The sequence below is a fragment of the Oncorhynchus clarkii genome, chromosome 4 (genome assembly GCF_045791955.1).
Source record: "Oncorhynchus clarkii lewisi isolate Uvic-CL-2024 chromosome 4, UVic_Ocla_1.0, whole genome shotgun sequence".
NCBI lineage: Eukaryota > Metazoa > Chordata > Actinopteri > Salmoniformes > Salmonidae > Oncorhynchus > Oncorhynchus clarkii.
In genome coordinates, this window is record NC_092150.1 from 42,354,928 (window position 1) to 42,379,997 (window position 25,070).

A 25,070-nucleotide genomic window follows, 5' to 3' on the forward strand; every position below is an offset into this window, starting at 1 on the left:
GGATCCACGGACCCCTGGTGGACATGGTATCCGACCGGGGTCCGCAGTTCTTTTCCCGGTTCTGGAAGGTGTTCTGCACGCTCATTGGGTCATCGGCCAGCCTGCCCTCTGGATTCTACCCCTAGTCCAAAGGCCAGTTGGAGCGAGCCAACCATGACTTAGAGCCAACTCTTCACTGCCTAGTCTCCGCCAACCCTACCATCTGGAGTCAGTAACTGGTATGGGTTGAGTACACCCGCAACACCCTTCTTTGCTCTGCCACGGGTCTCTCGTCCTTCGAGCGTTCCTTGGGATATCAGCCAGCGCTCTTCCCTGAGAAAGAGGAAGTCAGCAATCCCTCTGACCAGATGTCATCCGTCACTGTTGCCGTACCTGGAAGAGAGCCCGGACCGCTCTGTTGAAGACCACTTCCATGTATAGGTGACAAGCGGATTGCCACCGGACCCCTGCTCCATGCTATCGCCTCGGGCATATGGTATGACTCCTGTAAACTTTATTTATACCTGTGTTATCGGTTTGTCTGTTGCCAGTTAGTCAAGTCAACCAGAGTTTTTGTTCTCAGCTCCTGCTTTTCCCAGTATCTCTTTTTCTCGCCCTCCTGGTTTTGACCCTTGCCTGTCCTGACTCTGAGGCCGCCTGCCTGACCACTCTGCCTGCCCGTGAGCCTGTCTGCTGACCTTTGCCCCACCTCTGGATTATGGAACTCTGCCTAATCTGACCCTGGGCCTGCCTGCCGTCCGATACCGTTGCCCCACCTCTGGTTTACTGACCTCTGCCTGCCTTAACCTGTTTATTGCCTGCCCCTGTTGGATTATTAAACCATTGTTAATTCTACCTGTCTGCACCTGGGTCTTACCTTCTTACCTGATAATATATGTAAATGGATGTTGACTGCAAAATGGCAAAATGAGTTGTTGGTGTATAATGGTGAATGGAAAATAGGCAGCGTCAAGTGAGGCGTTACTCAAAATTACAAACAACAAAAGCAAAAGAAACCTGAGAAATTCAATACATTTAGTTGTTATTCAATTGATTGCTCATGTGCAGACTCGTCACACTCAATGTAAAGCTTTAGAAAATACAATCTCAGTTGTTATTCTGAGTGCTTTCACCTTGGTTGTAAATAAAAAATATATGGCATATTGACAGGTAAACCCTTTTAATTCATATTTTATGATAATTATGTAAAGTAAACATTGAGAATGAGGGCAGCAGTAGTGGTCCACATCATAAATATATTCATCATTTCTGTAGGTAGTGATGCATTTCTCTCTTTCCCTTTTCCCATCCCATGTAAATACTTTTAATATTATTAATTGTTTATAGTTCTTTGACAGAAATGTCCCCACAGTTAGTGACCTACCTGTTGTGTAACAAAACCCCATCAACCACTGGCCTTGTCTCTCTGATCATTGTATTTGCACCTGAAAGTGGCAGAATCCCCACTATGCAGTTTTTTTTGTGTGCATGCTTCATATTGCACATAAACTCTTTTTAAAAAGGGCAGTGACGTTCTATGTTTAACAGGTTTACAATACATAACATCTCTCTCAAATTAAAAAAATAGTTTTAATTGACTCTACACAATACCAAAAACACTGCTCTTTCCCAGGTAGTGTATAGCTCTCTTAACATGCCCTTTCCAGATCCAACCATTCTTTTTGTCCGCTTCATTACCATTTTGTCTTCCTGTCCAGACTTCCCACAGTAAGTAGAGTTATCATCACTGAGGTCTCTCTGCGTGATACTTCCTGTGTCTATACCTCCCATTCCTTTCCTTGGCCATGTTGATGCATGCATTGTGCTTGTTGGTCTGCAGGTGGTTCCAGTACTTGACCAGTTCGTTGGGCTGGAACTGGTGGGAGGTGATGAGGTGGCTGTACTTACAGCTGGAGTAGGACACCCTCCAGTGGTTGAAGAGGAACTCGTTGGGCGGCGGCGTGGGGTCAATGCGGAGCTTGGCCAGGCATATGCCCACGTAAACGTCCTCCAGGTGCAGCCTCCGTATGCTCAGAGACGCCTGATAGATCCTCTCCGCCATGTCCCCAGATAACACATACCCGGTTCCCGAGCAGAAGATGGGGTACCTCTCGCTAGGGTACAGCTCTGGAGGCATGTACCACTTGCTGTCCTTGTTGCGGTTGGGTGCGTAGCCCCTCATCAGATAGCCAGTGAAGTAGCTCTGTCTGGGTGGGAGCTCTGGCTTCAGCAGCTTCTGGATGAGATACTCCGTGTTAACAAACATGTCACTGTCTGTCTTCATGACATAGTGCGCCTGCGGGCAATGGGTAGCCACCCAGTTCATGCCCATCAGGGTTTTGATGGTGAGGTTGTAGTATGTGTCCTGATAGTCCTGCTGGATGATGTCATGGTGAACCCAGCTCTCCTCCTCAATAGCGGTCTGGGTGTACCTGTCCGAGCTCCGCCCTAGACCCAGCAGGAAGAGTCGGACGAAACCTAGACCCATGGCCACACTCTCATTGCTCCACGTCTGCCGGATAGCGTTCCTGGCATCTACCTGGCCTGGCTCTGCAGCAATCAGCAGCACCAAGAACGGGGTACTGTCCCTGCACTTGAAGGGCTCGTTGAGGATGTAGCGGTAGGGCTGGGAATTGAGCCTCCCTCCCACGCCCATCTCCTGCTGTAAACTGTTGTTGGCGCTCATCGAGTTCTCTAGTCCTGTTACGCCCACCATGGCTTCCCCTCCACCGCCACCCTCAGCCTGCTGGGAGCTGAGGTTAAGCTGGGGCTTTGGAGGCACATAGCCTGTCTCCCGCCACAGGTTCCGCAGACTCAAGCTCTGATTTGCCTCGGTCTTGGCCGTGCGGAAGCCCCTAACGGTGTAGGTCAGGGGGTTGTCACGGGGCCCGGTCCGGCCTGGCAGCCAGTCTTGGTGGCTGAAGAAGAGGAAGAGAGTGAAGAGGAGGGCCAGGGACAGGAGACCTGCCATGTGGGTCCGGAAGAGCGAGCGCTTCATGGTCCAGGTCATCTTCATGGGGCAGCAGTGCCGCCGTCTCCACTGCATGGTGGATCAGCAGGCAGGGGGAGCAGGGGGCTGCAGCTGCTCTGGATGGCGTGGCGGCGGTCACATTCGATCACGTCAAACATGTGTTTGCCAACAGCCAGAGGGTTATCTGAGCTGGCAGATGGGTGGGAGTGAGCCCCCTGGTGGACCTACAAGGCGCCCTGGAAGGGGTTGCTTGAAGCCCCACACAGAGCTAGGAGGGAGATGGTTGAGCCCCCTCGCCGAGCTATTCTTGCATCCCCTGGCAGAGCTAGGAGGGTGCTGACTCTGTGGCCATGGAGGCCGGTCCCAGGCTCTTCACTGGCTCTGCAGACACACCAAGGATCATGCTCCAGGTACGGGCTCCTTTAGATCAGAGACTGGAGTCGCCTTCTTAGTGGATCACCTCTCTTATCTGGGAAGACAGAACAGAGAAACAGGCTTGGCAAATGCTCAGAAATGTGCCTACTACTGTAGAATTGTATGGCGTTGAGCCATACGTATGTCAACTGTTTAAATTGTATAGATTTTACTATATCCCCATGAAGAGGAGCAAAGCTTATTTAAAATTATTCAGCTTTGACTTTGTGTTTAGTTGTTTCTTTGCATTTTATTCTTAGTGGCAGATGATCAAAGTAATTCAGAATGACTCATCTATTCAAATATGAAACCCCTCTGCTGCACTGCATGAGTAATGTATAGTCAAATAAATATAATCCAATAGAATGGATTCTATGTGTACAGTATAATGTTACCCATTCACCATGATAAATACCTCTTGTAGTTTATATTTGCACTTTCCATGAGGTCAGCAAAACCTGACACTCATCTCCACTGGCCTTAAATGTCTGCATCGTAAACGCTCCGCCTGTGGTGGATTGTTAATAATGGGGAATTGAGATGGAGTGAAGAGTGTGAGTTCTTACATCTGGATGATGGCTGCCATGGGTGATAGGTTGTAGGTGCTAGTGGGGAAGGGAGACAGGGGCATGTGTGTCCGTGCGTGTGTGCGTGCATTCATACTCACGTGCATGTGTGTGAGTGTTGTAACTATTTATGGTACTATAGATATGTATTAGGGAGCTGTGGAGGTGATATTGCATACATCCATGAGCATGTCAGTGTGGATGTATACCAGCAGGGGACTTCTGAGAATTTTATATCAGTTGTGTTTTGCTTTATAGTCTACTTCCTGGTATGCACATAGTACAAATTGCATGGTAAAACAGTAATTACTTAATAATTAATGACCAGCTGTTCTCTTTCTTTGTGAGTCATTTAAACAACCAGTGCCATGTTCCATTCGGCATCAATTAGTTCTCTATTATGAGGAATTGTTTGAAGAACCAACTACATTGTTATTACATAATTTTGCAATAACTAGGTAACCAACAGTTGAGCAGGACTGTGAAACAAAGCATAGTGGTATGTATGAAAACTCCAGAGAGCTAGACTAGCATTAAAACCAGGTCAACATCAACTTCAGTAACCTACCTCTCCTCTCCAGATCAAGTGCACATAGTATGAGTGGTCTCACTTCAATAGATTAGGCTGCCTACATGGGCGGAGAATGACGTCACAGTTCATTTTCACCATCAAAATGCACCTTTATAATAAAAGCATTACATGCATAATCACATTTGTGGTCACTTTTGAGAATGGTGTTTTTCTGCTAATGGAACATTGCCTTGCTGAAGCCCCCCAGATCATCACCGATTGTTACGAATCCCTTTAGGCCTGACAGTCTAGGGGGGATGGTAACGAGACCCGTAACATAACTCATGCAAATTATAATAGTGAAAAAGTAGGAGTGAGAACGAAATAACCACAGACAACTAAATTACCGTCAAACACTCATGGTTTATTTGAAAATACACGGTAATGGGGGGGAGCAGGAAAAGGGGCTGAGCTGGACCCAAGGAAAGAAATAATAAGTATCCAAAAACACCCCTAAGCTAGACTAGCTTACTTCAATAACAGCTAACTAACTAACCAAAAATATAGTGGGTGGTCCGCCCAGTTCTAACTAGTGTTTTTATACAAAGTATTCCTACGGGTAATGTATGCTCATGGGAGACTTATCTTGGTACCCCGCTTTCCCACCGTCAAACAAACAACATAACAAAACCAATACTCACAGGTGGGAACAAAGTGACATGTAGTTGCAAAAACCCAACAAGAGATCTACAGACAGATGGCATTGACAGAGAGATTAAGCTCTAGAGCAAACAACAGACAGGGTTTTTAAACCAAGGGAAAGGGAATGTGATAGGGTAATGGAAACAGGAGGAGGTGTGTCTTCTGATTAGCGACTGATTGATGACTGATTGGGAAATGATGATTGCCACCTGTGAGGAGGAGAGAAAATAAATACACACACAGGATACACACACACACAGGATACCTGTATCCGTAACACCGATCCTCCGCCAAATTTCACAGTGGGTGCGAGACCTGGAGAGGCCTACAAGCCACAGTGTCTCGCACACACTGTGAAATTTGTGTACAGTCATGGCCACAAGTTGAGAATAACACAAATATACATTTTCACAAAGTCTGATGCCTCAGTTTGTATGATGCCAATTTGCATATACTCCAGAATGTTATGAAGAGTGATCAGATGAATTGCAATTAATTGCAAAGTCCCTCTTTGCCATGCAAATGAACTGAATCCCCCAAAAACATTTCCACTGCATTCCAGCCCTGCCACATACGGACCAGCTGACATCATGTCAGTGATTATCTTGTTAGCACAGGTGTGAGTGTTGACGAGGACAAGGCTGGAGATCACTCGGTCATGCTGATTGAGTTCGAATAACAGACTGGAAGCTTCGAAAGGAGGGCGGTGCTTGGAATCATTGTTCTTCCTCTGTCAACCATGGTTACCTGCAAGGAAACACGTGCCATCATCATTGCTGTGCACAAAAAGGGCTTCACAGGCAAGGATATTGCACCTAAATCAACCATTTATCGGATCATCAAGAACTTCAAGGAGAGCGGTTCAATTGTTGTGATGAAGGCTTCAGGGTGCCCAAGAAAGTCCAGCAAGCACCAGGAACGTCTCCTAAAGTTGACTCAGCTGCGGGATCGGGGCACCACCAGTACAGAGCTTGTTCAGGAATGGCAGCAGGCAGGTGAGAGTGCATCTGCACGCACAGTGAGGCGAAGCGATGGCCCGATGTCAAGAAGGGCAGCAAAGAAGCCAGGAAAAACATCAGGGACAGATTCTGCAAAAGGTACAGGGATTGGACTGCTGAGGACTGGGGTAAAGTCATTTTATCTGATGAATCCCCTTTCCAATTGTTTGGGGCATCCGGAACAAAGTTTGTCCGGACAAGACAAGGTGAGCGCTACCATCAGTCCTATGTCATGCCAACAGTAAAGCACCTTGAGACCATTCATGTGTGGGGTTGCTTCTCAGCCAAGGGAGTGGACTCACTCACATTTTGCGTAAGAACACAGCCATAAATAAAGAATGGTACCAACACATCCTCCGAGAGCAACTTCTCCCAACCATCCAGGAACAGTTTGGTGACGAACAATGCCAGCATGATGGAGCACCTTGGCATAAGGTACAAGTGATAACTAAGTGGCTTGGGAAACAAAACATCGATATTTTCGGTCCATGGCCAGGAAACCCCCGACCTTAATCCCATTGAGAATTTGTGGTCAATCCTCAAGAGGCGGGTGGACAAACAAAACCCCACAAATTCTGACAAACTCCAAGCATTGATTATGCAAGAATGGGCTGCCATCAGTCAGGATGTGATCCAGAAGTTAATTGAAAGCATGCCAGGGCGGATTGCAGAGGTCTTGAAAAAGAAGGGTCAACACTGCAAATATTGACTCGTTGCATCAACTTCATGTAATTGTCAATAAAATCCTTTGACATTTATGAAATCCTTGTAATTCTACTTCATTATTCCATAGCAACATCTGACAAAAATATCTAAAGACACTGAAGCAGCAAACTTTGTGGAAATTAATATTAGTATGTATGTTCAAATTTAATTTGACGAAAATTGAATAAAAGTGTCCGATCCTTAAAACCTCTTAAGTCTACCCCCTCCTTTTTCGAACATTCTGTTAAAAATCGCGCAACTTTTCAGCGTCCTTCTACTCATGCCAGGAATATAGTATATGCATATGATTAGTTTGTGTGGATAGAAAACACTCTGAAGTTTCTAAAACGGGTTAGATCACGGCTGTGACTTTAACAGATCGTTTGTTTCATCAAAAAACGCAAGAAAAACTGCTCTCTGAAAGCTAAAAATAATTTCCATGCGTCACTTTCATGGGTTGTTAAAAGGGCACAAAATTAATTATGGATCTGCATGCAATTCCTACAGATTCCACACGATGTCGCCATTGTCGTCAGTTTCAAGGGACTTTTTTCTTGGTAAATCCAACTAACTGGATTCCATTTCTTCCGGTCTCCACCAGGATGTTTTGAATGTGCACATTGGCAGCCATTGATTTGAAAACGAGGAGCTATTGAATATACATCGCCCTGTAATCATTTTGATAGATTATAAACGTTTACTAATACCTAAAGTTGGATTACAAATGTATTTCGAAGTGTTTTGTGAAAGTTTATCGTCAACTTTTTTAATTAAAAAAAATTACGCAGCGTTTAAAAACAATGTTTTTTTCTGAATGACACAGCTTCCATAGAAAGCTATTTTGGGTATATATGGACCGATTTAAACGAAAAAAAGACCCAATAGTGATGTTTATGCGGCATATAGGAGTGCCAAGAAAGAAGCTCGTCAAAGGTAATGAATGTTTTATATTTTATTTCTGCGTTTTGTGTAGCGCCGGCTAAGCTATATCTTTGTTTACATCGCATTCAGGCATTTTGGGGTGTTGCATGCTATCAGATAATAGCTTCTCATGCTTTCGCCGAAAAGCATTTTAAAAATCTGACTTGTTGGCTAGGTTCACAACGAGTGTAGCTTTAATTCAATACCCTGCATGTGAATTTTGATGAACGTTTGAGTTTTAACGAGTACATTTAGCATTTAGCGTAGCGCATTTGCATTTCCAGGTGTCTACTTGAGACATCTGCGTCTCAAGTAGGAGCAAAAAGTTTTAACAGCCTTCACTCTTCTAGGAAGGCTTTCCACTACATGTTTGAACATTGCTGTGGGGACTTGCTTCCATTCAGCCACAAGAGCATTAGTGAAGTCGTCACTGATGTTGGGAGATTAAGTCTGGCTCACAGTCGGCATTCCAATTCATCCCAAAGGTGTTTGATGGGGTTGAGGTCAGGGCTCTGTGCAGGCCAGTCAAGTTCCTCCACAATGATCTCGGCAAACCATTTCTGTATGGACCTCGCTTTGTGCACACAGGCATTGTCATGCTGAAACAGGGAAGGGCCTTCCCCAAACTGTTCCCACAAAGTTGGAAGCACAGAATCGTCTAGAATGCCTATGTATGCTCTTAACGCTAAAGGGCCTAGCCAGACCATGAAGAACAGCCCCAGAGCATTCCTCCTCCACCAAACTTTAGTTGGCAAAATGCATTCGGGGAGGTAGCGCTCTACTGGTACCCGCCAAACTCAGATTTGTCCATACGGCTGCCAGATGGTGAAGCGTGATTCATCACTCCAGAGAACATGTTTCCACTGCTCCAATGGCGGAGAGCTTTACACTACTCCAGCCAATGCTTGGCATTGCGCATGGTGATCTTAGGCTTGTGTGCGGCTGCTCAGCCATGGATACCCATTTTCTTATGCTTCACAACGAATAGTTGTTGTGCTGAAGTTGTTTCCAGAGGCAGTTTTGAACTCGGTAGTGAGTGTTACAACCGAGGACTGATGATGACTTGGCGGTCCTGCTCAGTGAGCTTGTGTGGCCTACTACTTTGCGGCTGAGCTGTTGTTGCTCCTAGACGTTTCCACTTCACAAAAACAGCACTTACATTTGACCGGGGCAGCTAGCAGGGCAGACATTTGATGAACTGACTTGTTGGAAAGGTGTCATCCTATGACGGTGCCACGTTGAAAATCACTGAGATCTTCAGTAAGGCCATTCTACTGCCAATGTTGTCCTATGGAGATTGCATGGCTGGGTGCTTGATTCTATACACCTGTCAGCAATGGGTGTGGCTGAAATAGTCGAATCAAATCCAAGTTTATTTGTCACGTGCGCCGAATACAACAGGTATTCTTACAGTGAAATGCTTACTTACAGGCTCTAGCCAATAGTGCAAAAAAGGTGTTAGGTATACAATTGGTAAGCAAAGAAATTAAACAACTGTAAAAATACAGGCTTTTTTCAATAGCGAGGCTATAAAAGTAGTGAGGCTACATACAGACATCAGTTAGTCAGTCTGATTGAGGTAGTATGTACATGTAGATATGGTTAAAGTGACTATGCATAAATTATGAACAGAGAGTAGTAGTAGCGTAAAAGAAGGGTTGGCGGTTGGAATCCACTACTTAGAAGGGGTTTCCACATACTTTTGTATATATATAGTGTATAACATAACAGGAAAATAAAGCATTTGTCTGGTACTAGTACTGTATGTAAACTCCTTAGGGCTTGTGGGCTGGTGATGATGGAGGTAGAATGGAATGGTAGGGGGGCTTCTTGCATATCATCAGCCGGGTTTAATGCCAGGGGCGAAAGTATAAATTGCAGGTTTGCACAACATGACGCTGGCTTACGCTACTCTGCGCCGCTCTGGTGAGCCTGTGTCATCAGCCCCCCGCCGCTCCATGCCTCACCAACCGGGACGGAGATTCATCTGTCAAAGGAAATTTCAGGCTCCAGCAAGCAGTATTGCAGGAGCCTCAGCCAGCCACCGGCGATATCAGCCTTCATCCACCATCCACCTTGCACCTCCAGCTTATCAATGCCTCGCCTGCCTGCCTCTCTGCCTGCGTGGAGAGAAGCCACCCTGCCAGCTCTCGCTCTCTGAGTACACACACACACACACACAGCCAGATATTGGCAGGCTGAGGGGCATACGTTTCTTTCCATATAATTGAGACACAAACAGCTCAGTTCCTGAATTCTTCCTCCATTTCTTTCTCTTACTTTCAGTTTGTTTGTTTATCAGCATTGTGTTTGTTCATGTGTTATGATGTGTAATGCTATAAGTGAGTGAGTGAGTGAGTGAGTGAGTGAGTGAGTGAGTGAGTGAGTGAGTGAGTGAGTGAGTGAGTGAGTGAGTGAGTGAGTGAGTGAGTGAGTGAGTGAGTGAGTGAGTGAGTGAGTGAGTGAGTGAGAGAGAGAGAGAGAGAGAAAGTGTTTACTCATTTGTCACAACAACTGGATGGGAGCATGCTGACCTTTTGAGCTTAATGTGCTTACCTTGTGCAGGCAATTAGAATGAGAGTGGCCAAGGCTGGCTTTTAACACACTTTACATCAGAGCAAATCGAATGCCCGAAAGGTTTCTGTTGTCGCCTATACATGGAATAATTATCAGGAGTCTAATACAGTATGCACACACGTGTGGGAGCACACACACATTTGCAGGAGAGGAGATGTTGACGTGTTGTTTGTCAAATCAAATCAAATGTTATTGGTCACGTATATGTGTTTAGCAGATGTTATTGCTGGTGTAGGGAAATGCTTGTGCTTCTAGTTCCGACAGTACAGCAATATCTAACAAGTAATATCTAACAATTTCACAACATATACCCAATACACACAAATCTAAGTAAGGAATGGAATAAATAATGTATAAATATATGGAAGAGCAATGTCAGTGCGGCATAGACTAAGATACAGTAGAATAGTATAGAATACAGTATATACATGTGAGATGAGTAATGCAAGATATGTAAACATTATTAAATTGACTTGTGTTTAATTTATTATAAGGGGCCAGTAATTTAAAGTCTATGCATAAGGCACTCACAACGCCTGTAATGTCCTAGTGATGGATATTTAACAGTCTGATGGCCTTGAGATAGAAGTTGTTATTCAGTCCCAGCTTTGATGCACCTGTACTGACCTCGCCTTCTGGATGGAAGCGGAGTGAACAGGCAGTGGCTCGGTGGTTGTTGTCCTTGATTATATTTTTGGCCTTCCTGTGACATCGGGTGCTGAAGCTGTCCTGAAGGGCAGGTAGTTTGCCCCCGGTGATGTGTTGTGCAGACCGCAATACCCTCTGGAGAGCCCAGCGGTTGTGGGAGGTGCAGTTGCTGTACCAGGCGGTGATACAGCCCGACAGGATGCTCTGAATTGAGCATCTGTAAAAGTTTGTGTGGGTTTTAGGTGACAAGCCACATTTCTTCAGCCTCCTGAGCTAGAAGAGAAGCTGTTGCACCTTCTTCACCACACTGTCTGTGTGGGTGGACAATTTCACTTTGTCTGTGATGTGTACGCCGAGGAACTTAAAACTGTCTACCTTCTCCACTGCTGTCCCGTCGATGTGGATAGGGGGATGTTCCCTCTGCTGTTCCCTGAAGTCCACGATCATCTCCTGTGTTTAGTTGATGTTGAGTGAGAGGTTATTTTCCTGGCACCACACCCCCAGAGCCCTCACCTCCTCCCAGTAGACTGTCTCGTCGTCGTTGTTGGTAATCAAGCCAACCGCTGTTGTGTGATCTGCAAACTTGATGATTGAGTTGGAGGTGTGCATGACCACGCAGTCATGGGTGAACAGGGAGTACAGGAGGGGGCTAAATAAACACCCTTGTGGGGCCCCAGTGTTGAGGATCAGCGCAGCGAAGCGTTGTTTCCTACCTTCACCACCTGGGTGCAGATTGTTAAGAATACACTTCATGATGATAGTCATTTAGTTCAGTTACCTTTGCATTCTTGGGGACAAGAACAATGGTGGCCATATTGAAGCATGTGGGGACAGCAGACTGGGATAGGGAGAGATTGAATATGTCCGTAAACACACCAGCCAGCTGGTCTGTGCATGCTCTGAGGACGCGGAGAAGGAGAGCCCACAGTCCTTGGTAGCGGGCCACATCGTTGGCCCTGTGTTATCCTCAAAGTGGGCAAAGAACCTGTTAAACTTGACCGGAAGCAAGATGTCGGTGTCCGCGACGTGGCTGGTTTTCCTTTTGTAGTCTGTGATTGTCTGTAGACCCTGCCACATACGTTTTGTGTCTGAGCCGTTAAATTGCGACTCCAATTTGCTCTATACTGACGTTTTGGCTGTTTGATTGCTTTAATGAGGGAATAACTACACTGTTTGTATTCGGCCATATTCCCAGCCACCTTGCCATGGTTAAATGCGATGGTTCGCGCTTTCAATTTTGTGTGAATGCTGCCATCAATCCACGGTTTCTGGTTAGGGTAGGTTATAATAGTCACAGTGGGTAGAACATCTCCTATACACTTCCTGATTACACTGTTGTCTAATCAAGTGAAATTTCACACCGTCTGATCAGGCATCAGGCAGGCATCCCTTTTGGTAGCGTTTCAGTGATTAGGCCGAACGTGGTGCTTCATTAATGTATTTCCTTGCCTCCCATCACTGTCACACCAGCCAATTAGTTACAGTGGTGATAATTGAGGCCCCAGCAGTTCCACCTCAGTAAAAAATATCAAAGACTGCATGGTAATTTTAATCCAGCTAATGACTGATGCGTCTCAAATCACACCTAATGATAGACGCCATTAAATGGTGAAATCTAATAGAACACCAAGGCCCAAAATGTCCAAATGAAGAGTTTCTTTCCAAACCATTATATATCCATTTTCAGAAATGCTGATAAATCAGCTATTATTGTTTAAAGAACTTATGAAAGAGATTGATGTGTTTTATCAGTATCTACAGTACCTTGCAAAAGTATTCATCCCCCATGGTGTTTTTCCAATTTTGTTGCATTACAACCTGTAATGTAAATTGATTTTTATTTGGATTTCATGTAATGTACATACACTACCGGTCAAAAGTATTTGGAACACCTACTCATTCAAGGGTTTTTCTTTATTTGTACTATTTTTTACATTGTAGAATAATAGTGAAGTCCTCAAAACTATAAAATAACACATATGGAATCATGTAGTAACCAAAAAAGTGTTTAACAAATCTAAATATATTTTATATTTGAGATTCTTCAAGTAGCCACCCTTTGCCTTGATGACAGCTTTGCACATTCTTGCCATTCTCTCAACCAGCTTAATGAAGTAGTCACCTGGAATTAATTTAAATTAAAAGGTGTGCCTTGTTAAAAGATCATTTGTGGAATGTCTTTCCTTCTTAATCCATTTGAGCCAATCAGTTGTATTGTGACAAGGTAGTGGTGGTGTACAGAAGATGGCCCTATTTGGTAAAAGACCAAGTCCATTTTATGGCAAGAACAACTCAAGTAAGCAAAGAGAATCGACAATCCATCATTACTTTTAAGACATGAAGGTCAGTCACTACGGAAAATTTCAAGAACATGGAAAGTTTCTTCAAGTGCAGTCACAAAAACCATCAAGCGCTATGATGAAACTGCCTCTCATGAGGACTGCCACATGAATGGAAGACCCAGAGTTACATCTGCTGCAGAGGATAGGTTCATTAGAGTTATCTGCCTCAGAAATTGCAGCCCAAATAAGTACTTCACAGAGTTTAATTAACAGACATTTCATCATCAACTGTTCAGAGGAGACTGTGTGAATCAGGCCTTCATGGTCGAATTGCTGCAAAGAAACCAATACTAAAGGACACCGATAATAAGAAGAGACTTGCTTGGGCCAAGAAACACGAGCAATGGACATTAGAACGGTGGAAATGTGTCCTTTGGTCTGGAGTCCAAATTGGAGATTTTTGGTTCCAACCGCCGTGTCTTTGTGAGACAAGGTGTGGGTGAACAGACGATCTCCGCATGTGTATTTCCCACTGTAAAGCATGGATGTTATGGTGTGGGGTTGCTTTGCTGGTGACACTGTCAGTGATTTATTAACCAGCATGGCTACCTCAGCACACTGCAGCGATACGCCATCCCTTTTGGTTTGGGCTTAGTGGGACTATCATTTGTTTGTCAACAGGACAATGACCCAACACACCTACAGGCTGTGTAAGGGCTATTTGACCAAGAAGGAGAGTGATGGAGTGCTGCATCAGATGACCTAGCCTCCACAATCCCCCGACCTCAACCAAATTGGGATGGTTTGGGATGAATTGGACCGCAGAGTGAAGGAAAGGGAGCCAACAAGTGCTCAGCTTATGTGGGAAGTCTTTCACGACTGTTGGGAAAGCATTCCAGGTGAAGCTGGTTGAGAGAATGCCAAGAGTGTGTGCAAAGCTCTCACCAAGGCAAAGGCTACTGTGAAGAATCTCAAATATAAATGATATTTGGATTTGTTTAACACTTTTTTGGTTACTACATGATTCCATATGTGTTACTTAAGATTTTTGATGTCTTCACTATTATTCTAAAATAGTACAAATAAAGAAACACCCTTAAATGAGTAGGTGTTCTAAATATTTTGACCGGTAGCGTACATATATTGTGGCGTACAGCAGGTACGTACAGTAGGTACGTACAGCAGGGACATCACTGGGCGATGGCTCCGTCTGCTGGACGTGCCAGGTCTCGACGGGATCTCCGGCCAGGACTAATTGGGGCCGATTGGTTGAGTAATCAAGGGCTGATTGCTCACCAGCTGTAGAAGTCCCATAAAGCTTCAAAAAGGGCAGCACACAGGGGAGAGACTGAGGGAGGAAAGGACTCCCGTATAGTTTGGGGCGGTACAAGAGGTAAATGGAGGGCGTTCAGTTTTGATCCCCACAGGATACAGCAAGACCTGGAACCTAGAAGACGGTATCCCTGAGAGGGTCTCTTGGGGGAGACCTATTCTTTTCTTTTGGACTATTATTTTAATAAACACCTTTGAAACTGAGCTAATCCTACTCTGTCCGTGTCTGATCTGTGTAAACGTTCTGACCCAACCCCCTGGTCTGCCACAATATACAGTGGGGCAAAAAAGTATTTAGTCAGCCACCAATTGTGCAAGTTTTCCCACTTAAAAAGATGAGAGGCCTGTAATTTTCATTATAGGTACACTTCAACTATGACAGAGAAAATGAGAAAAACTAATCCAGAAAATCACGTTGTAGGATTTTTTATGAATTTATTTGCAAATGATGGTGGAAAATAAGTATTTGGTCAATAACAAAAGTTTATCTCAATACTTTGTTATATACCCTTTGTTGGCAATGACAAAGGTCAAACGTTTTCTGTAAGTCTTCACAAGGTTTTCATACACTTTTGCTGGTATTTTGGCCCATTGCTCCATGCAGATCTCCTCTTGAGCAGTGATGTTTTGGGGCTGTTGCTGGGTAACACGGACTTTCAACTCCCTCCAAAGATTTTCTATGGGGTTGAGATCTGGAGACTGGCTAGGCCACTCCAGGACCTTGAAATGCTTCTTACGAAGTCACTCCTTCGTTGCCCGGGCGGTGTGTTTGGGATCATTGTCATGCTGAAAGACCCAGCCACGTTTCATCTTCAATGCCCTTGCTGGTGGAAGGAGGTTTTCACTCAAAATCGCACAATACATGGCCCCATTCATTCTTTCCTTTACACAAATCAGTCGTCCTGGTCCCTTTGCCTAAAAACAGCCCCAAAGCATGATGTTTCCACCCCCATGCTTCACAGTAGGTATGGTGTTCTTTGGATGCAACTCAGCATTCTTTGTCCTCCAAACACGACGAGTTGAGTTTACCAAAAAGTTATATTTTGGTTTCATCTGACCATATGACATTCTCCCAATCTTCTTCTGGGTCATCCAAATGCTCTATAGCAAACTTCCGACGGGCCTGGACATGTACTGGCTCAAGCAGGGGGACACGTCTGGCACTGCAGGATTTGAGTCCCTGGCGGCGTAGTGTGTTACTGATGGTAGGCTTTGTTACTTTGGTCCCAGCTCTCTGCAGGTCATTCACTTGAGATCATTTTGACCCCACGGGGTGAGATCTTGTGTGGAGCCCCAGATCGAAGGAGATTATCAGAGGTCTTGTATGTCCATTTCCTAATAATTGCTCCCACAGTTGATTTCTTCAAACCAAGCTGCTTACCTATTGCAGTCTTCTCAGCCTGGTGCAGGTCAATTTTGTTTCTGGTGTCCTTTGACAGCTCTTTGGTCTTGGCCATAGTGGAGTTTGGAGTGTGACTGTTTGAGGTTGTGGACAGGTGTCTTTTATACTGATAACAAGTTCAAACAGGTGCCATTAATACAGGTAATGAGTGGAGGACAGAGGAGCCTCTTAAAGAAGAAGTTACAGGTCTGTGAGAGCCAGAAATCTTGCTTGTTTGTAGGTGACCAAATACTTATTTTCCACCATAATTTGCAAATAAATTTATTAAAAATCCTACAATGTGATTTTCTGGATTTTTTCCCCCATATTTTGTCTGTCATAGTTGAAGTGTACCTATGATGAAAATTACAGGTCTCTCATCTTTTTAATTGGGAGAACTTGCACAATTGGTGGCTGACTAAATACTTTTTTCCCCACTGTATATAAAATACACACCTAAAATACACTATTAAAAGCAAATCTGAGAACAGTGATATTTTACACAAACATGAAGATATCCATAAACAATCATTTCTGGTGAAAAATTATAATAATTGGTGCATATAGCGTTTTTGGAAATAAACTCTTCAAATTGTTTTTGTTTTTTGTGACAGTCAAACCGAGTTTAAAGATTAACATTGTGTAAGTTTTTCATCCTATTAAAGTCCATAGTCTAATATGTTGACGGTCAGTTATTATAAATGCGAGCCTAGTCAGAGTATCGATCGTTCTTTGTTTCATAGTTGCCATTGGCACTCTGTCAAATGCCCTCTGATATTCAATACTGAGCTGTGTGTGATGCTATATGTTTGTTTATTGAGGCCAAAACAAAGGTCTCTGGATAGTAATTTTTGGCGGGACTGGATTATATGATGAAACAAATGACCTTATGTATACCAGACAGATGCTGCTGAAATCCGACCAGCTGACAACTAACTGCACGTTGGGCTGAATGGGTCTAGAGAGGACATTGTGGTGCACACAATACATGTGATTGAATAAACCATTCAAGGTAGACTACTCTTCACACGTACCTTAACCATAACTGTGATATTTGTTTTGATAAAGCAATCTCACAAGTTTTCAATATGTGTACAGGTTATGGCTGTATTCCCCTATTGTTACAGCCAGACACCGTCAGGGTCAGTCTGAGGCCAAAGCATTAACTTAGAACTACCCCTTCCGGATCCGGGAGAATTGTCATCAATTGACATTAATTAGCATAATGCAACAGACAACAAATATTACTAGAAAATATTAATATTCATGAAATCACAAGTGAAATATAGTGAAACAAAGCTTAGCCTTTTGTTAATCACCCTGTCATCTCAGATTTTGAAATTAAGCAAGACAAGCATTTGTGTAAGTTTATCGACAGCTTAGCATAGCATTATATGCAGCTAGCAGTAGGCAACTTGGTCACGAAAATCAGAAAAGCAATTAAATTAATTTGTTTACCTTTGATGAGCTTCGGATGTTTTCACTCACGAGACTCCAAGTTAGACAGCAAATTTTTGTTTTGTCCCATAAAGATTATTTTCACAGTTGAAATACCTCCGTTTGTACTTCACGTTTGGTTGAGAAATCCACCGGAAACTGCGGTCACGACAACGCCGAAAAATATTCCAAATTAGATCCATAATATCGACAGAAACATGGCAAACGCTTTTTGTAATCAATCCTCAAGGTGTTTTTCAAATATCTATTCGATAATATATCAACCGGGACAGGTGGCTTCTTAGTAGGAAAGAGAGAAACAATGGCCACATTTGTCTATTACGCACAAATCACTCTGAGAGCCACCAGCTGACCACTGACGCAATGTTGTCGTTCAGGCTCATTTTTCAAAATAAAAGCCTGAAACTATGTATTGTGACTCAAGACACATTAGGGACGCATAGGAAGGTAAGAGCTTTCTAAATAAGAGTCCCTTGCTGATTGGATTTTTCTCATGCTTTCGCCTGCAATATCAGTTCTGTTATACTCACAGACAATATTTGTACAGTTTTTGGAAACTTTAGAGTGTTTTCTATCCTAAGCTGTCAATTATATGCATATTCTAGCATCTTGTCCTGACAAAATAGCCTGTTTACTTTGGGAACGTTATTTTTCAAAAAATGAAAATAGTGCCCCCTAGTTTCAAGAGGTTAAGCAGTTATCACTCAACCCAACCCTCAGTCGAAACATGCCATTTTTTCTAAGAATAGCCTTTATGCTCTTTCCATCCAGTGCTGATGTGTGTGTGTGTGTGTGTGTGTGTGTGTGTGTGTGTGTGTGTGTGTGTGTGTGTGCTGCTGCTCCAGAACGGGTCTAAATGAATTACTTAGTGTTCTGAAATTTCACACTGTACCTCTGACCCCATCGCTCTCACATCTAAAGGCATTTTAATCTGATGTTATGATTATAAATAACTTAGCGGCTTGTGTTGTTATTACCATCATCCTGAACAACATTTACAGCAATGTTCAAGTAGGCCTAGTGGAGACGTGAATATGAGTCTGATTTAATCTACTCAGCACTTTACTTTGTATTCTTACATTCTGTCTTCTGTGGGTTGACTTCTTGGTTTTCTGTTTTTTTTCAAACATGGGGAATGTCCTAGGAATTGCATACTATTGTGCTTCATTCAGAGCGAGTATTATTTGTATATTGGTTTCTGGTAAACGTACACCTTCACTCCTCTTTCTTTCTGTCTCTTTCTCATTCTCTCTGTTCAATCGTGGCTTGTTTGTTCTGTGTCTATCTGGATAATCTTGAGTACAAGCAGGAAAGGCAGGCCTTGAGAAAATGTGTGTGTGGGCTAATGTTACTGGATTGACGGGGTGTTACTTTACTTCATCGCCTAGGCGCTGGTCAAATTTAGGCCAGGCCACCGGAGCCCCCCTGTACAGAAATCCATATCTGATGTACACACAGCCATATCAAATCAAATCAAATCAAATTTTATTTGTCACATACACATGGTTAGCAGATGTTAATGCGAGTGTAGCGAAATGCTTGTGCTTCTAGTTCCGACAATGCAGTAATAACAAGTAATCTAACTAACAATTCCAAAACTACTGTCTTGTACGCAGTGTAAGGGGATAAAGAATATGTACATAAGGATATATGAATGAGTGATGGTACAGAGCAGCATAGGCAAGATACAGTAGATGGTATCGAGTACAGTATGTACAAATGAGATGAGTATGTAAACAAAGTGGCATAGTATAAAGTGGCTAGTGATACATGTATTACATAAGGATACCGTCGATGATATAGAGTACAGTATATACGTATGCATATGAGATGAATAATGTAGGGTAAGTAACATTTATATAAGGTAGCATTGTTTAAAGTGGCTAGTGATATATTTACATCAATTCCCATTATTAAAGTGGCTGGAGTTGAGTCAGTGTCAGTGTGTTGGCAGCAGCCACTCAGTGTTAGTGGTGGCTGTTTAACAGTCTGATGGCCTTGAGATAGAAGCTGTTTTTCAGTCTCTCGGTCCCAGCTTTGATGCACCTGTACTGACCTCGCCTTCTGGATGATAGCGGGGTGAACAGGCAGTGGCTCGGGTGGTTGATGTCCTTGATGATCTTTATGGCCTTCCTGTGACATCGGGTGGTGTAGGTGTCCTGGAGGGCAGGTAGTTTGCCCCCGGTGATGCGTTGTGCAGACCTCACTACCCTCTGGAGAGCCTTACGGTTGAGGGCGGTGCAGTTGCCATACCAGGCGGTGATACAGCCCGCCAGGATGCTCTCGATTGTGCATCTGTAGAAGTTTGTGAGTGCTTTTGGTGACAAGCCGAATTTCTTCAGCCTCCTGAGGTTGAAGAGGCGCTGCTGCGCCTTCTTCACGATGCTGTCTGTGTGAGTGGACCAATTCAGTTTGTCTGTGATGTGTATGCCGAGGAACTTAAAACTTGCTACCCTCTCCACTACTGTTCCATCGATGTGGATAGGGGGATGTTCCCTCTACTGTTTCCTGAAGTCCACAATCATCTCCTTAGTTTTGTTGACGTTGAGTGTGAGGTTATTTTCCTGACACCACACTCCGAGGGCCCTCACCTCCTCCCTGTAGGCCGTCTCGTCGTTGTTGGTAATAAAGCCTACCACTGTTGTGTCGTCCGCAAACTTGATGATTGAGTTGGAGGCGTGCGTGGCCACGCAGTCGTGGGTGAACAGGGAGTACAGGAGAGGGCTCAGAACGCACCCTTGTGGGGCCCCAGTGTTGAGGATCAGCGGGGAGGAGATGTTGTTGCCTACCCTCACCACCTGGGGGCGGCCCGTCAGGAAGTCCAGTACCCAGTTGCACAGGGCGGGGTCGAGGCCCAGGGTCTCGAGCTTGATGACGAGCTTGGAGGGTACTATGGTGTTGAATGCCGAGCTGTAGTCGATGAACAGCATTCTCACATAGGTATTCCTCTTGTCCAGATGGGTTAGGGCAGTGTGCAGTGTGGTTGAGATTGCATCGTCTGTGGACCTATTTGGGCGGTAAGCAAATTGGAGTGGGTCTAGGGTGTCAGGTAGGGTGGAGGTGATATGGTCCTTGACTAGTCTCTCAAAGCACTTCATGATGACGGATGTGAGTGCTACGGGGCGGTAGTCGTTTAGCTCAGTTACCTTAGCTTTCTTGGGAACAGGAACAATGGTGGCCCTCTTGAAGCATGTGGGAACAGCAGACTGGTATAGGGATTGATTGAATATGTCCGTAAACACACCGGCCAGCTGGTCTGCGCATGCTCTGAGGGCGCGGCTGGGGATGCCGTCTGGGCCTGCAGCCTTGCGAGGGTTAACACGTTTAAATGTCTTACTCACCTCGGCTGCAGTGAAGGAGAGACCGCAAGTTTTCGTTGCAGGCCGTGTCAGTGGCACTGTATTGTCCTCAAAGCGGGCAAAAAAGTTATTTAGTCTGCCTGGGAGCAAGACATCCTGGTCCGTGACTGGGCTGGATTTCTTCCTGTAGTCCGTGATTGACTGTAGACCCTGCCACATGCCTCTTGTGTCTGAGCCGTTGAATTGAGATTCTACTTTGTCTCTGTACTGGCGCTTAGCTTGTTTGATAGCCTTGCGGAGGGAATAGCTGCACTGTTTGTATTCGGTCATGTTACCAGACACCTTGCCCTGATTAAAAGCAGTGGTTCGCGCTTTCAGTTTCACACGAATGCTGCCATCAATCCACGGTTTCTGGTTAGGGAATGTTTTAATCGTTGCTATGGGAACGACATCTTCAACGCACGTTCTAATGAACTCGCACACCGAATCAGCGTATTCGTCAATGTTGTTATCTGAAGCAATACGAAACATGTCCCAGTCCACGTGATGGAAGCAGTCTTGGAGTGTGGAGTCAGCTTGGTCGGACCAGCGTTGGACAGACCTCAGCGTGGGAGCCTCTTGTTTTAGTTTCTGTCTGTAGGCAGGGATCAACAAAATGGAGTCGTGGTCAGCTTTCCCGAAAGGGGGGCGGGGCAGGGCCTTATATGCGTCGCGGAAGTTAGAGTAACAATGATCCAAGGTCTTTCCTCCCCTGGTTGCGCAATCGATATGCTGATAAAATTTGGGGAGTCTTGTTTTCAGATTAGCCTTGTTAAAATCCCCAGCTACAATGAATGCAGCCTCCGGATAAATCGTTTCCAGTTTGCAGAGAGTTAAATAAAGTTCGTTCAGAGCCATCGATGTGTCTGCTTGGGGGGGGGGATATATAAGTCTGTGATTATAATCGAAGAGAATTCTCTTGGTAGATAATGCGGTCTACATTTGATTGTGAGGAATTCTAAATCAGGTGAACAGAAGGCTTTGAGTTCCTGTATGTTTCTTTCATCACACCATGTCACGTTGGCCATGAGGCATACGCCCCCGCCCCTCTTCTTACCAGAAAGATGTTTGTTTCTGTCAGCGCGATGTGTGGAGAAACCCGTTGGCTGCACCGCTTCGGATAGAGTCTCTCCAGTGAGCCATGTTTCAGTGAAGCAAAGGACGTTACAGTCTCTGATGTCCCTCTGGAATGCTACCCTTGCTCGGATTTCATCAACCTTGTTGTCAAGAGACTGGACATTGGCAAGAAGAATGCTAGGGAGTGGTGTGCGCTGTGCCCGTCTCCGGAGTCTGACCAGAAGACCGCCTCGTTTCCCTCTCTTTCGGAGTCGTTTTTTTGGGTCGCTGCATAGGATCCACTCCGTTGTCCTGTTTGTAAGGCAGAACACAGGGTCCGCGACGCGAAAAACATATTCTTGGTCGTACTGATGGTGAGTTGACGCTGATCTTATATTCAGTAGTTCTTCTCGACTGTATGTAATGAAACCTAAGATGACCTGGGGTACTAATGTAAGAAATAACACGTAAAAAAACAAAAAACTGCATAGTTTCCTAGGAACGCGAAGCGAGGCGGCCATCTCTGTCGGCGCCGGAAGTTACCTGATGCCTTCGGATCACATTCAGCCGTAGCAACTCAGAGGCATTTTCTGATACTGTATTAGTATTTTTGAGATATACACCAAACCCTCAGAATGGGTGCAGTTTAGTAAGAATAGTTTCATTAAATGAGAATAGGTGATCTTTGTTGACGATGCAGCTGCTGTTGGGTTATGTGTGTGTGTGTGTCATAGATTTAATCACTGTCTGTGTGTGTGTGTGTCATAGGTGAATTCACTATGTTGGGTTGTGTGTGTATCTTGTGCATTAAGTCATTTTGCTGGGTTGTTTGTGTGTCTCATCTGTTAAACTGCTGTGTTGGGTTTTGTGTGTGTGTTTGCAGGTTAATCTGCTGCAATAAATGATGACGTGCTTTGAAAATGAGATCCTTTTTAAGTTTCTTAGTAGAGGGGGAATTCTGCGAACCAGATGAAGAGCCAAACCTCATGCATTTTAAAGGAACTTCTCAGCAATTAGCTGTCCCTAAGCTTCTGGGCCAGTGTGCCAATTTCCCCAGTCAGTGGGATGGACATGATGCATGGGATTGAGACAGTGTTAATTGAATTGGATCAATGAGATCTGCCCGACGTGCCAGCATGAATCACTGGATCAGGCAGGTAATGGTTTTGAAACGACAGAGCTGTGAGCCTGGCTATGCTGTGGGAAGAGGATATATTGATAGATGGATGCATAGATGGATAGCACATTTGCTATTAGGATTTTAACACCCACAGTTTTCAATTTAACGCTTTCTTAGAAATGATATGTGACCATCTCAAATAGAGTTAAACTAACTGACAAATTAACACCCCAAGATTGTTGGGTGTTGCAAATCCCGACTGAAATGAACACTTTATTAGAGCTAATGCTGTTACACTTCCTCTGTGTTAGGGAATTAACACCTGTGGTGTTACAGTAACACATTTTGGGGTTTTGTTTTAACACTGTAGAGTGTAAAGCCTTATTTGCATATTTATTTCCCAGGGTGCCTTTCAAGGGAGTTTTAGGGGTTCCTGTACCACCCATGACTGTGTTTGCTAGTGACAGAGACAAGCCTGTTGCATTTGATGGCTTTCAGTCTTGTAGCCTTCACCAACTAAAGTTACATTATTTATGACAATACAACACTTTTTGGGGACAATACCATACATTGACAGCCTAGCTCTACCCTAGCACAGTGGCCTTAAACTCATGGTTTGTAGGCCACTTTGGCAAGTCACATTATGCTGGCTTGTGAAGTGTTATACAATTCTTATGTGATGTCTAACAATTGGAACTTTAAATCACCTGGAATCTGTTGTTAGAATGACTGCCAAGGTAGGGAAGAAAGTCTCATTTATCAATCTAAACCGTCTAAACTGGAGAAACCAACTCAATAATTAGTGAAATAAGTTTAATAACTTACAGATTGGATTTGTTTAGAAATATCTATGTTATTTAGTGTATTGTTACTTTGTGCAGTATAAGATCAATTATTCAATCAATGTCCACAAGAAACATACATATATATATATATATATAGATAAAAAAATAACTATTCTAAAAAGCCACCTGCAGCAAAGCATGCTGGGAAATATAATAATGAGGCCTCTCCCATGTCTTTCACTCAGAGAGTTAATGATAATTAACTCAACGCAGTATAGTATTCTACTGTGATTCAAATAACACTTCATTTATTCACCGCAGGTGGCGTCAATTTCAATGCCACTGATGTAAGCACCACTAGAATCAACACTTGGGTATAACACTCACAACACTTTTTACCTCAAACTGAGATTAACACCCACAAATGTTCTGTGAAGCGAGAGAAGAGGATGGGAGAGAGGAGAATGGAGGGGGGTAAATTAATAATGAGGATTGGGGGAGGTTGAGTGCCAGAGCTGATGAAACATATAGTACTGTACCTCCTCCTGTGACTGGCAGACGGACAGTGTGATCACTGGTGCCGTCTGTTGACACACTCGGCACGCCAACACTGCTCCTCTCCTCAGAAATCTGGGGTAATGTCCACTTCCACCCTGTCTGCCTAAGCACGCAACACACATCCACCTCGCCCGGGTCTGAATGTATTATTGTTGGTGTAACACTCATCCATTTGTCACAGTGCGTTCCACAGCCTGTGTCTTCTCCTCCTCTGCCTCACCAAGACTTCAGGTTTAGGGTTATTTCTCCCCTCTTTTCAATCCTTGTCTCAGCACTACACCTTTCCTATCTCTCCAACGGTCGCACCGGTTTCTCTCTTTCTCCTCCTGTCCCCACTTCCCTTACGCAATGTGCCCGAAAATAAAACAGAAGCCTTCACTGTGCCATTTGTTTCCTCTTCACTGCTCTTTTATGCATCTGTTATCCTCAGCCTGCTCTGCTGAAGGAAAGGAAAGCAGTGCTGAGGGACGACAGAGCCGAGCTGTGGTGGTAGTGCTGCGGCTAGTCCCTCATGTTGCTAGGCAGTCTGACAGAGAGAGAGAGAGAAAGGAAAAGAAAAAACCCTCCACTCAGGGTTTCTGAGGATGGCTGCAGTAGAATATGATCCTGAATCTCGAGGAAAAAGCTATCGTTCCTATTTTTATTTCTCCCTCTCTCTGTCCAGCTCCTCTCCTCTCGGCTGGGCTCCGTTGTTCTGCAGCGGGAGGAGAAGTAGCAGCTGTAGCGTGGAAGCAGAGGCAGAGGCAGGCTGACAGACACTGCTACACT

General features: G+C 44.4%; 1 protein-coding gene across 1 annotated transcript; it reads right to left on the reverse strand.

Annotated features, from left to right (window-relative positions):
• Positions 1-995: 995 nt before the first annotated feature.
• On the reverse strand, positions 996-25,070 carry LOC139406825 (beta-1,3-galactosyltransferase 2-like). Its single transcript, XM_071149887.1, has 2 exons — positions 24,284-25,070; positions 996-3,419 (listed from the first exon to the last, which is right to left on the reverse strand). The coding sequence occupies exon 2, from the start codon at positions 3,023-3,025 to the stop codon at positions 1,724-1,726; it is 1,302 nt and encodes a 433-aa protein (XP_071005988.1). The 5' UTR covers positions 3,026-3,419; positions 24,284-25,070; the 3' UTR covers positions 996-1,723.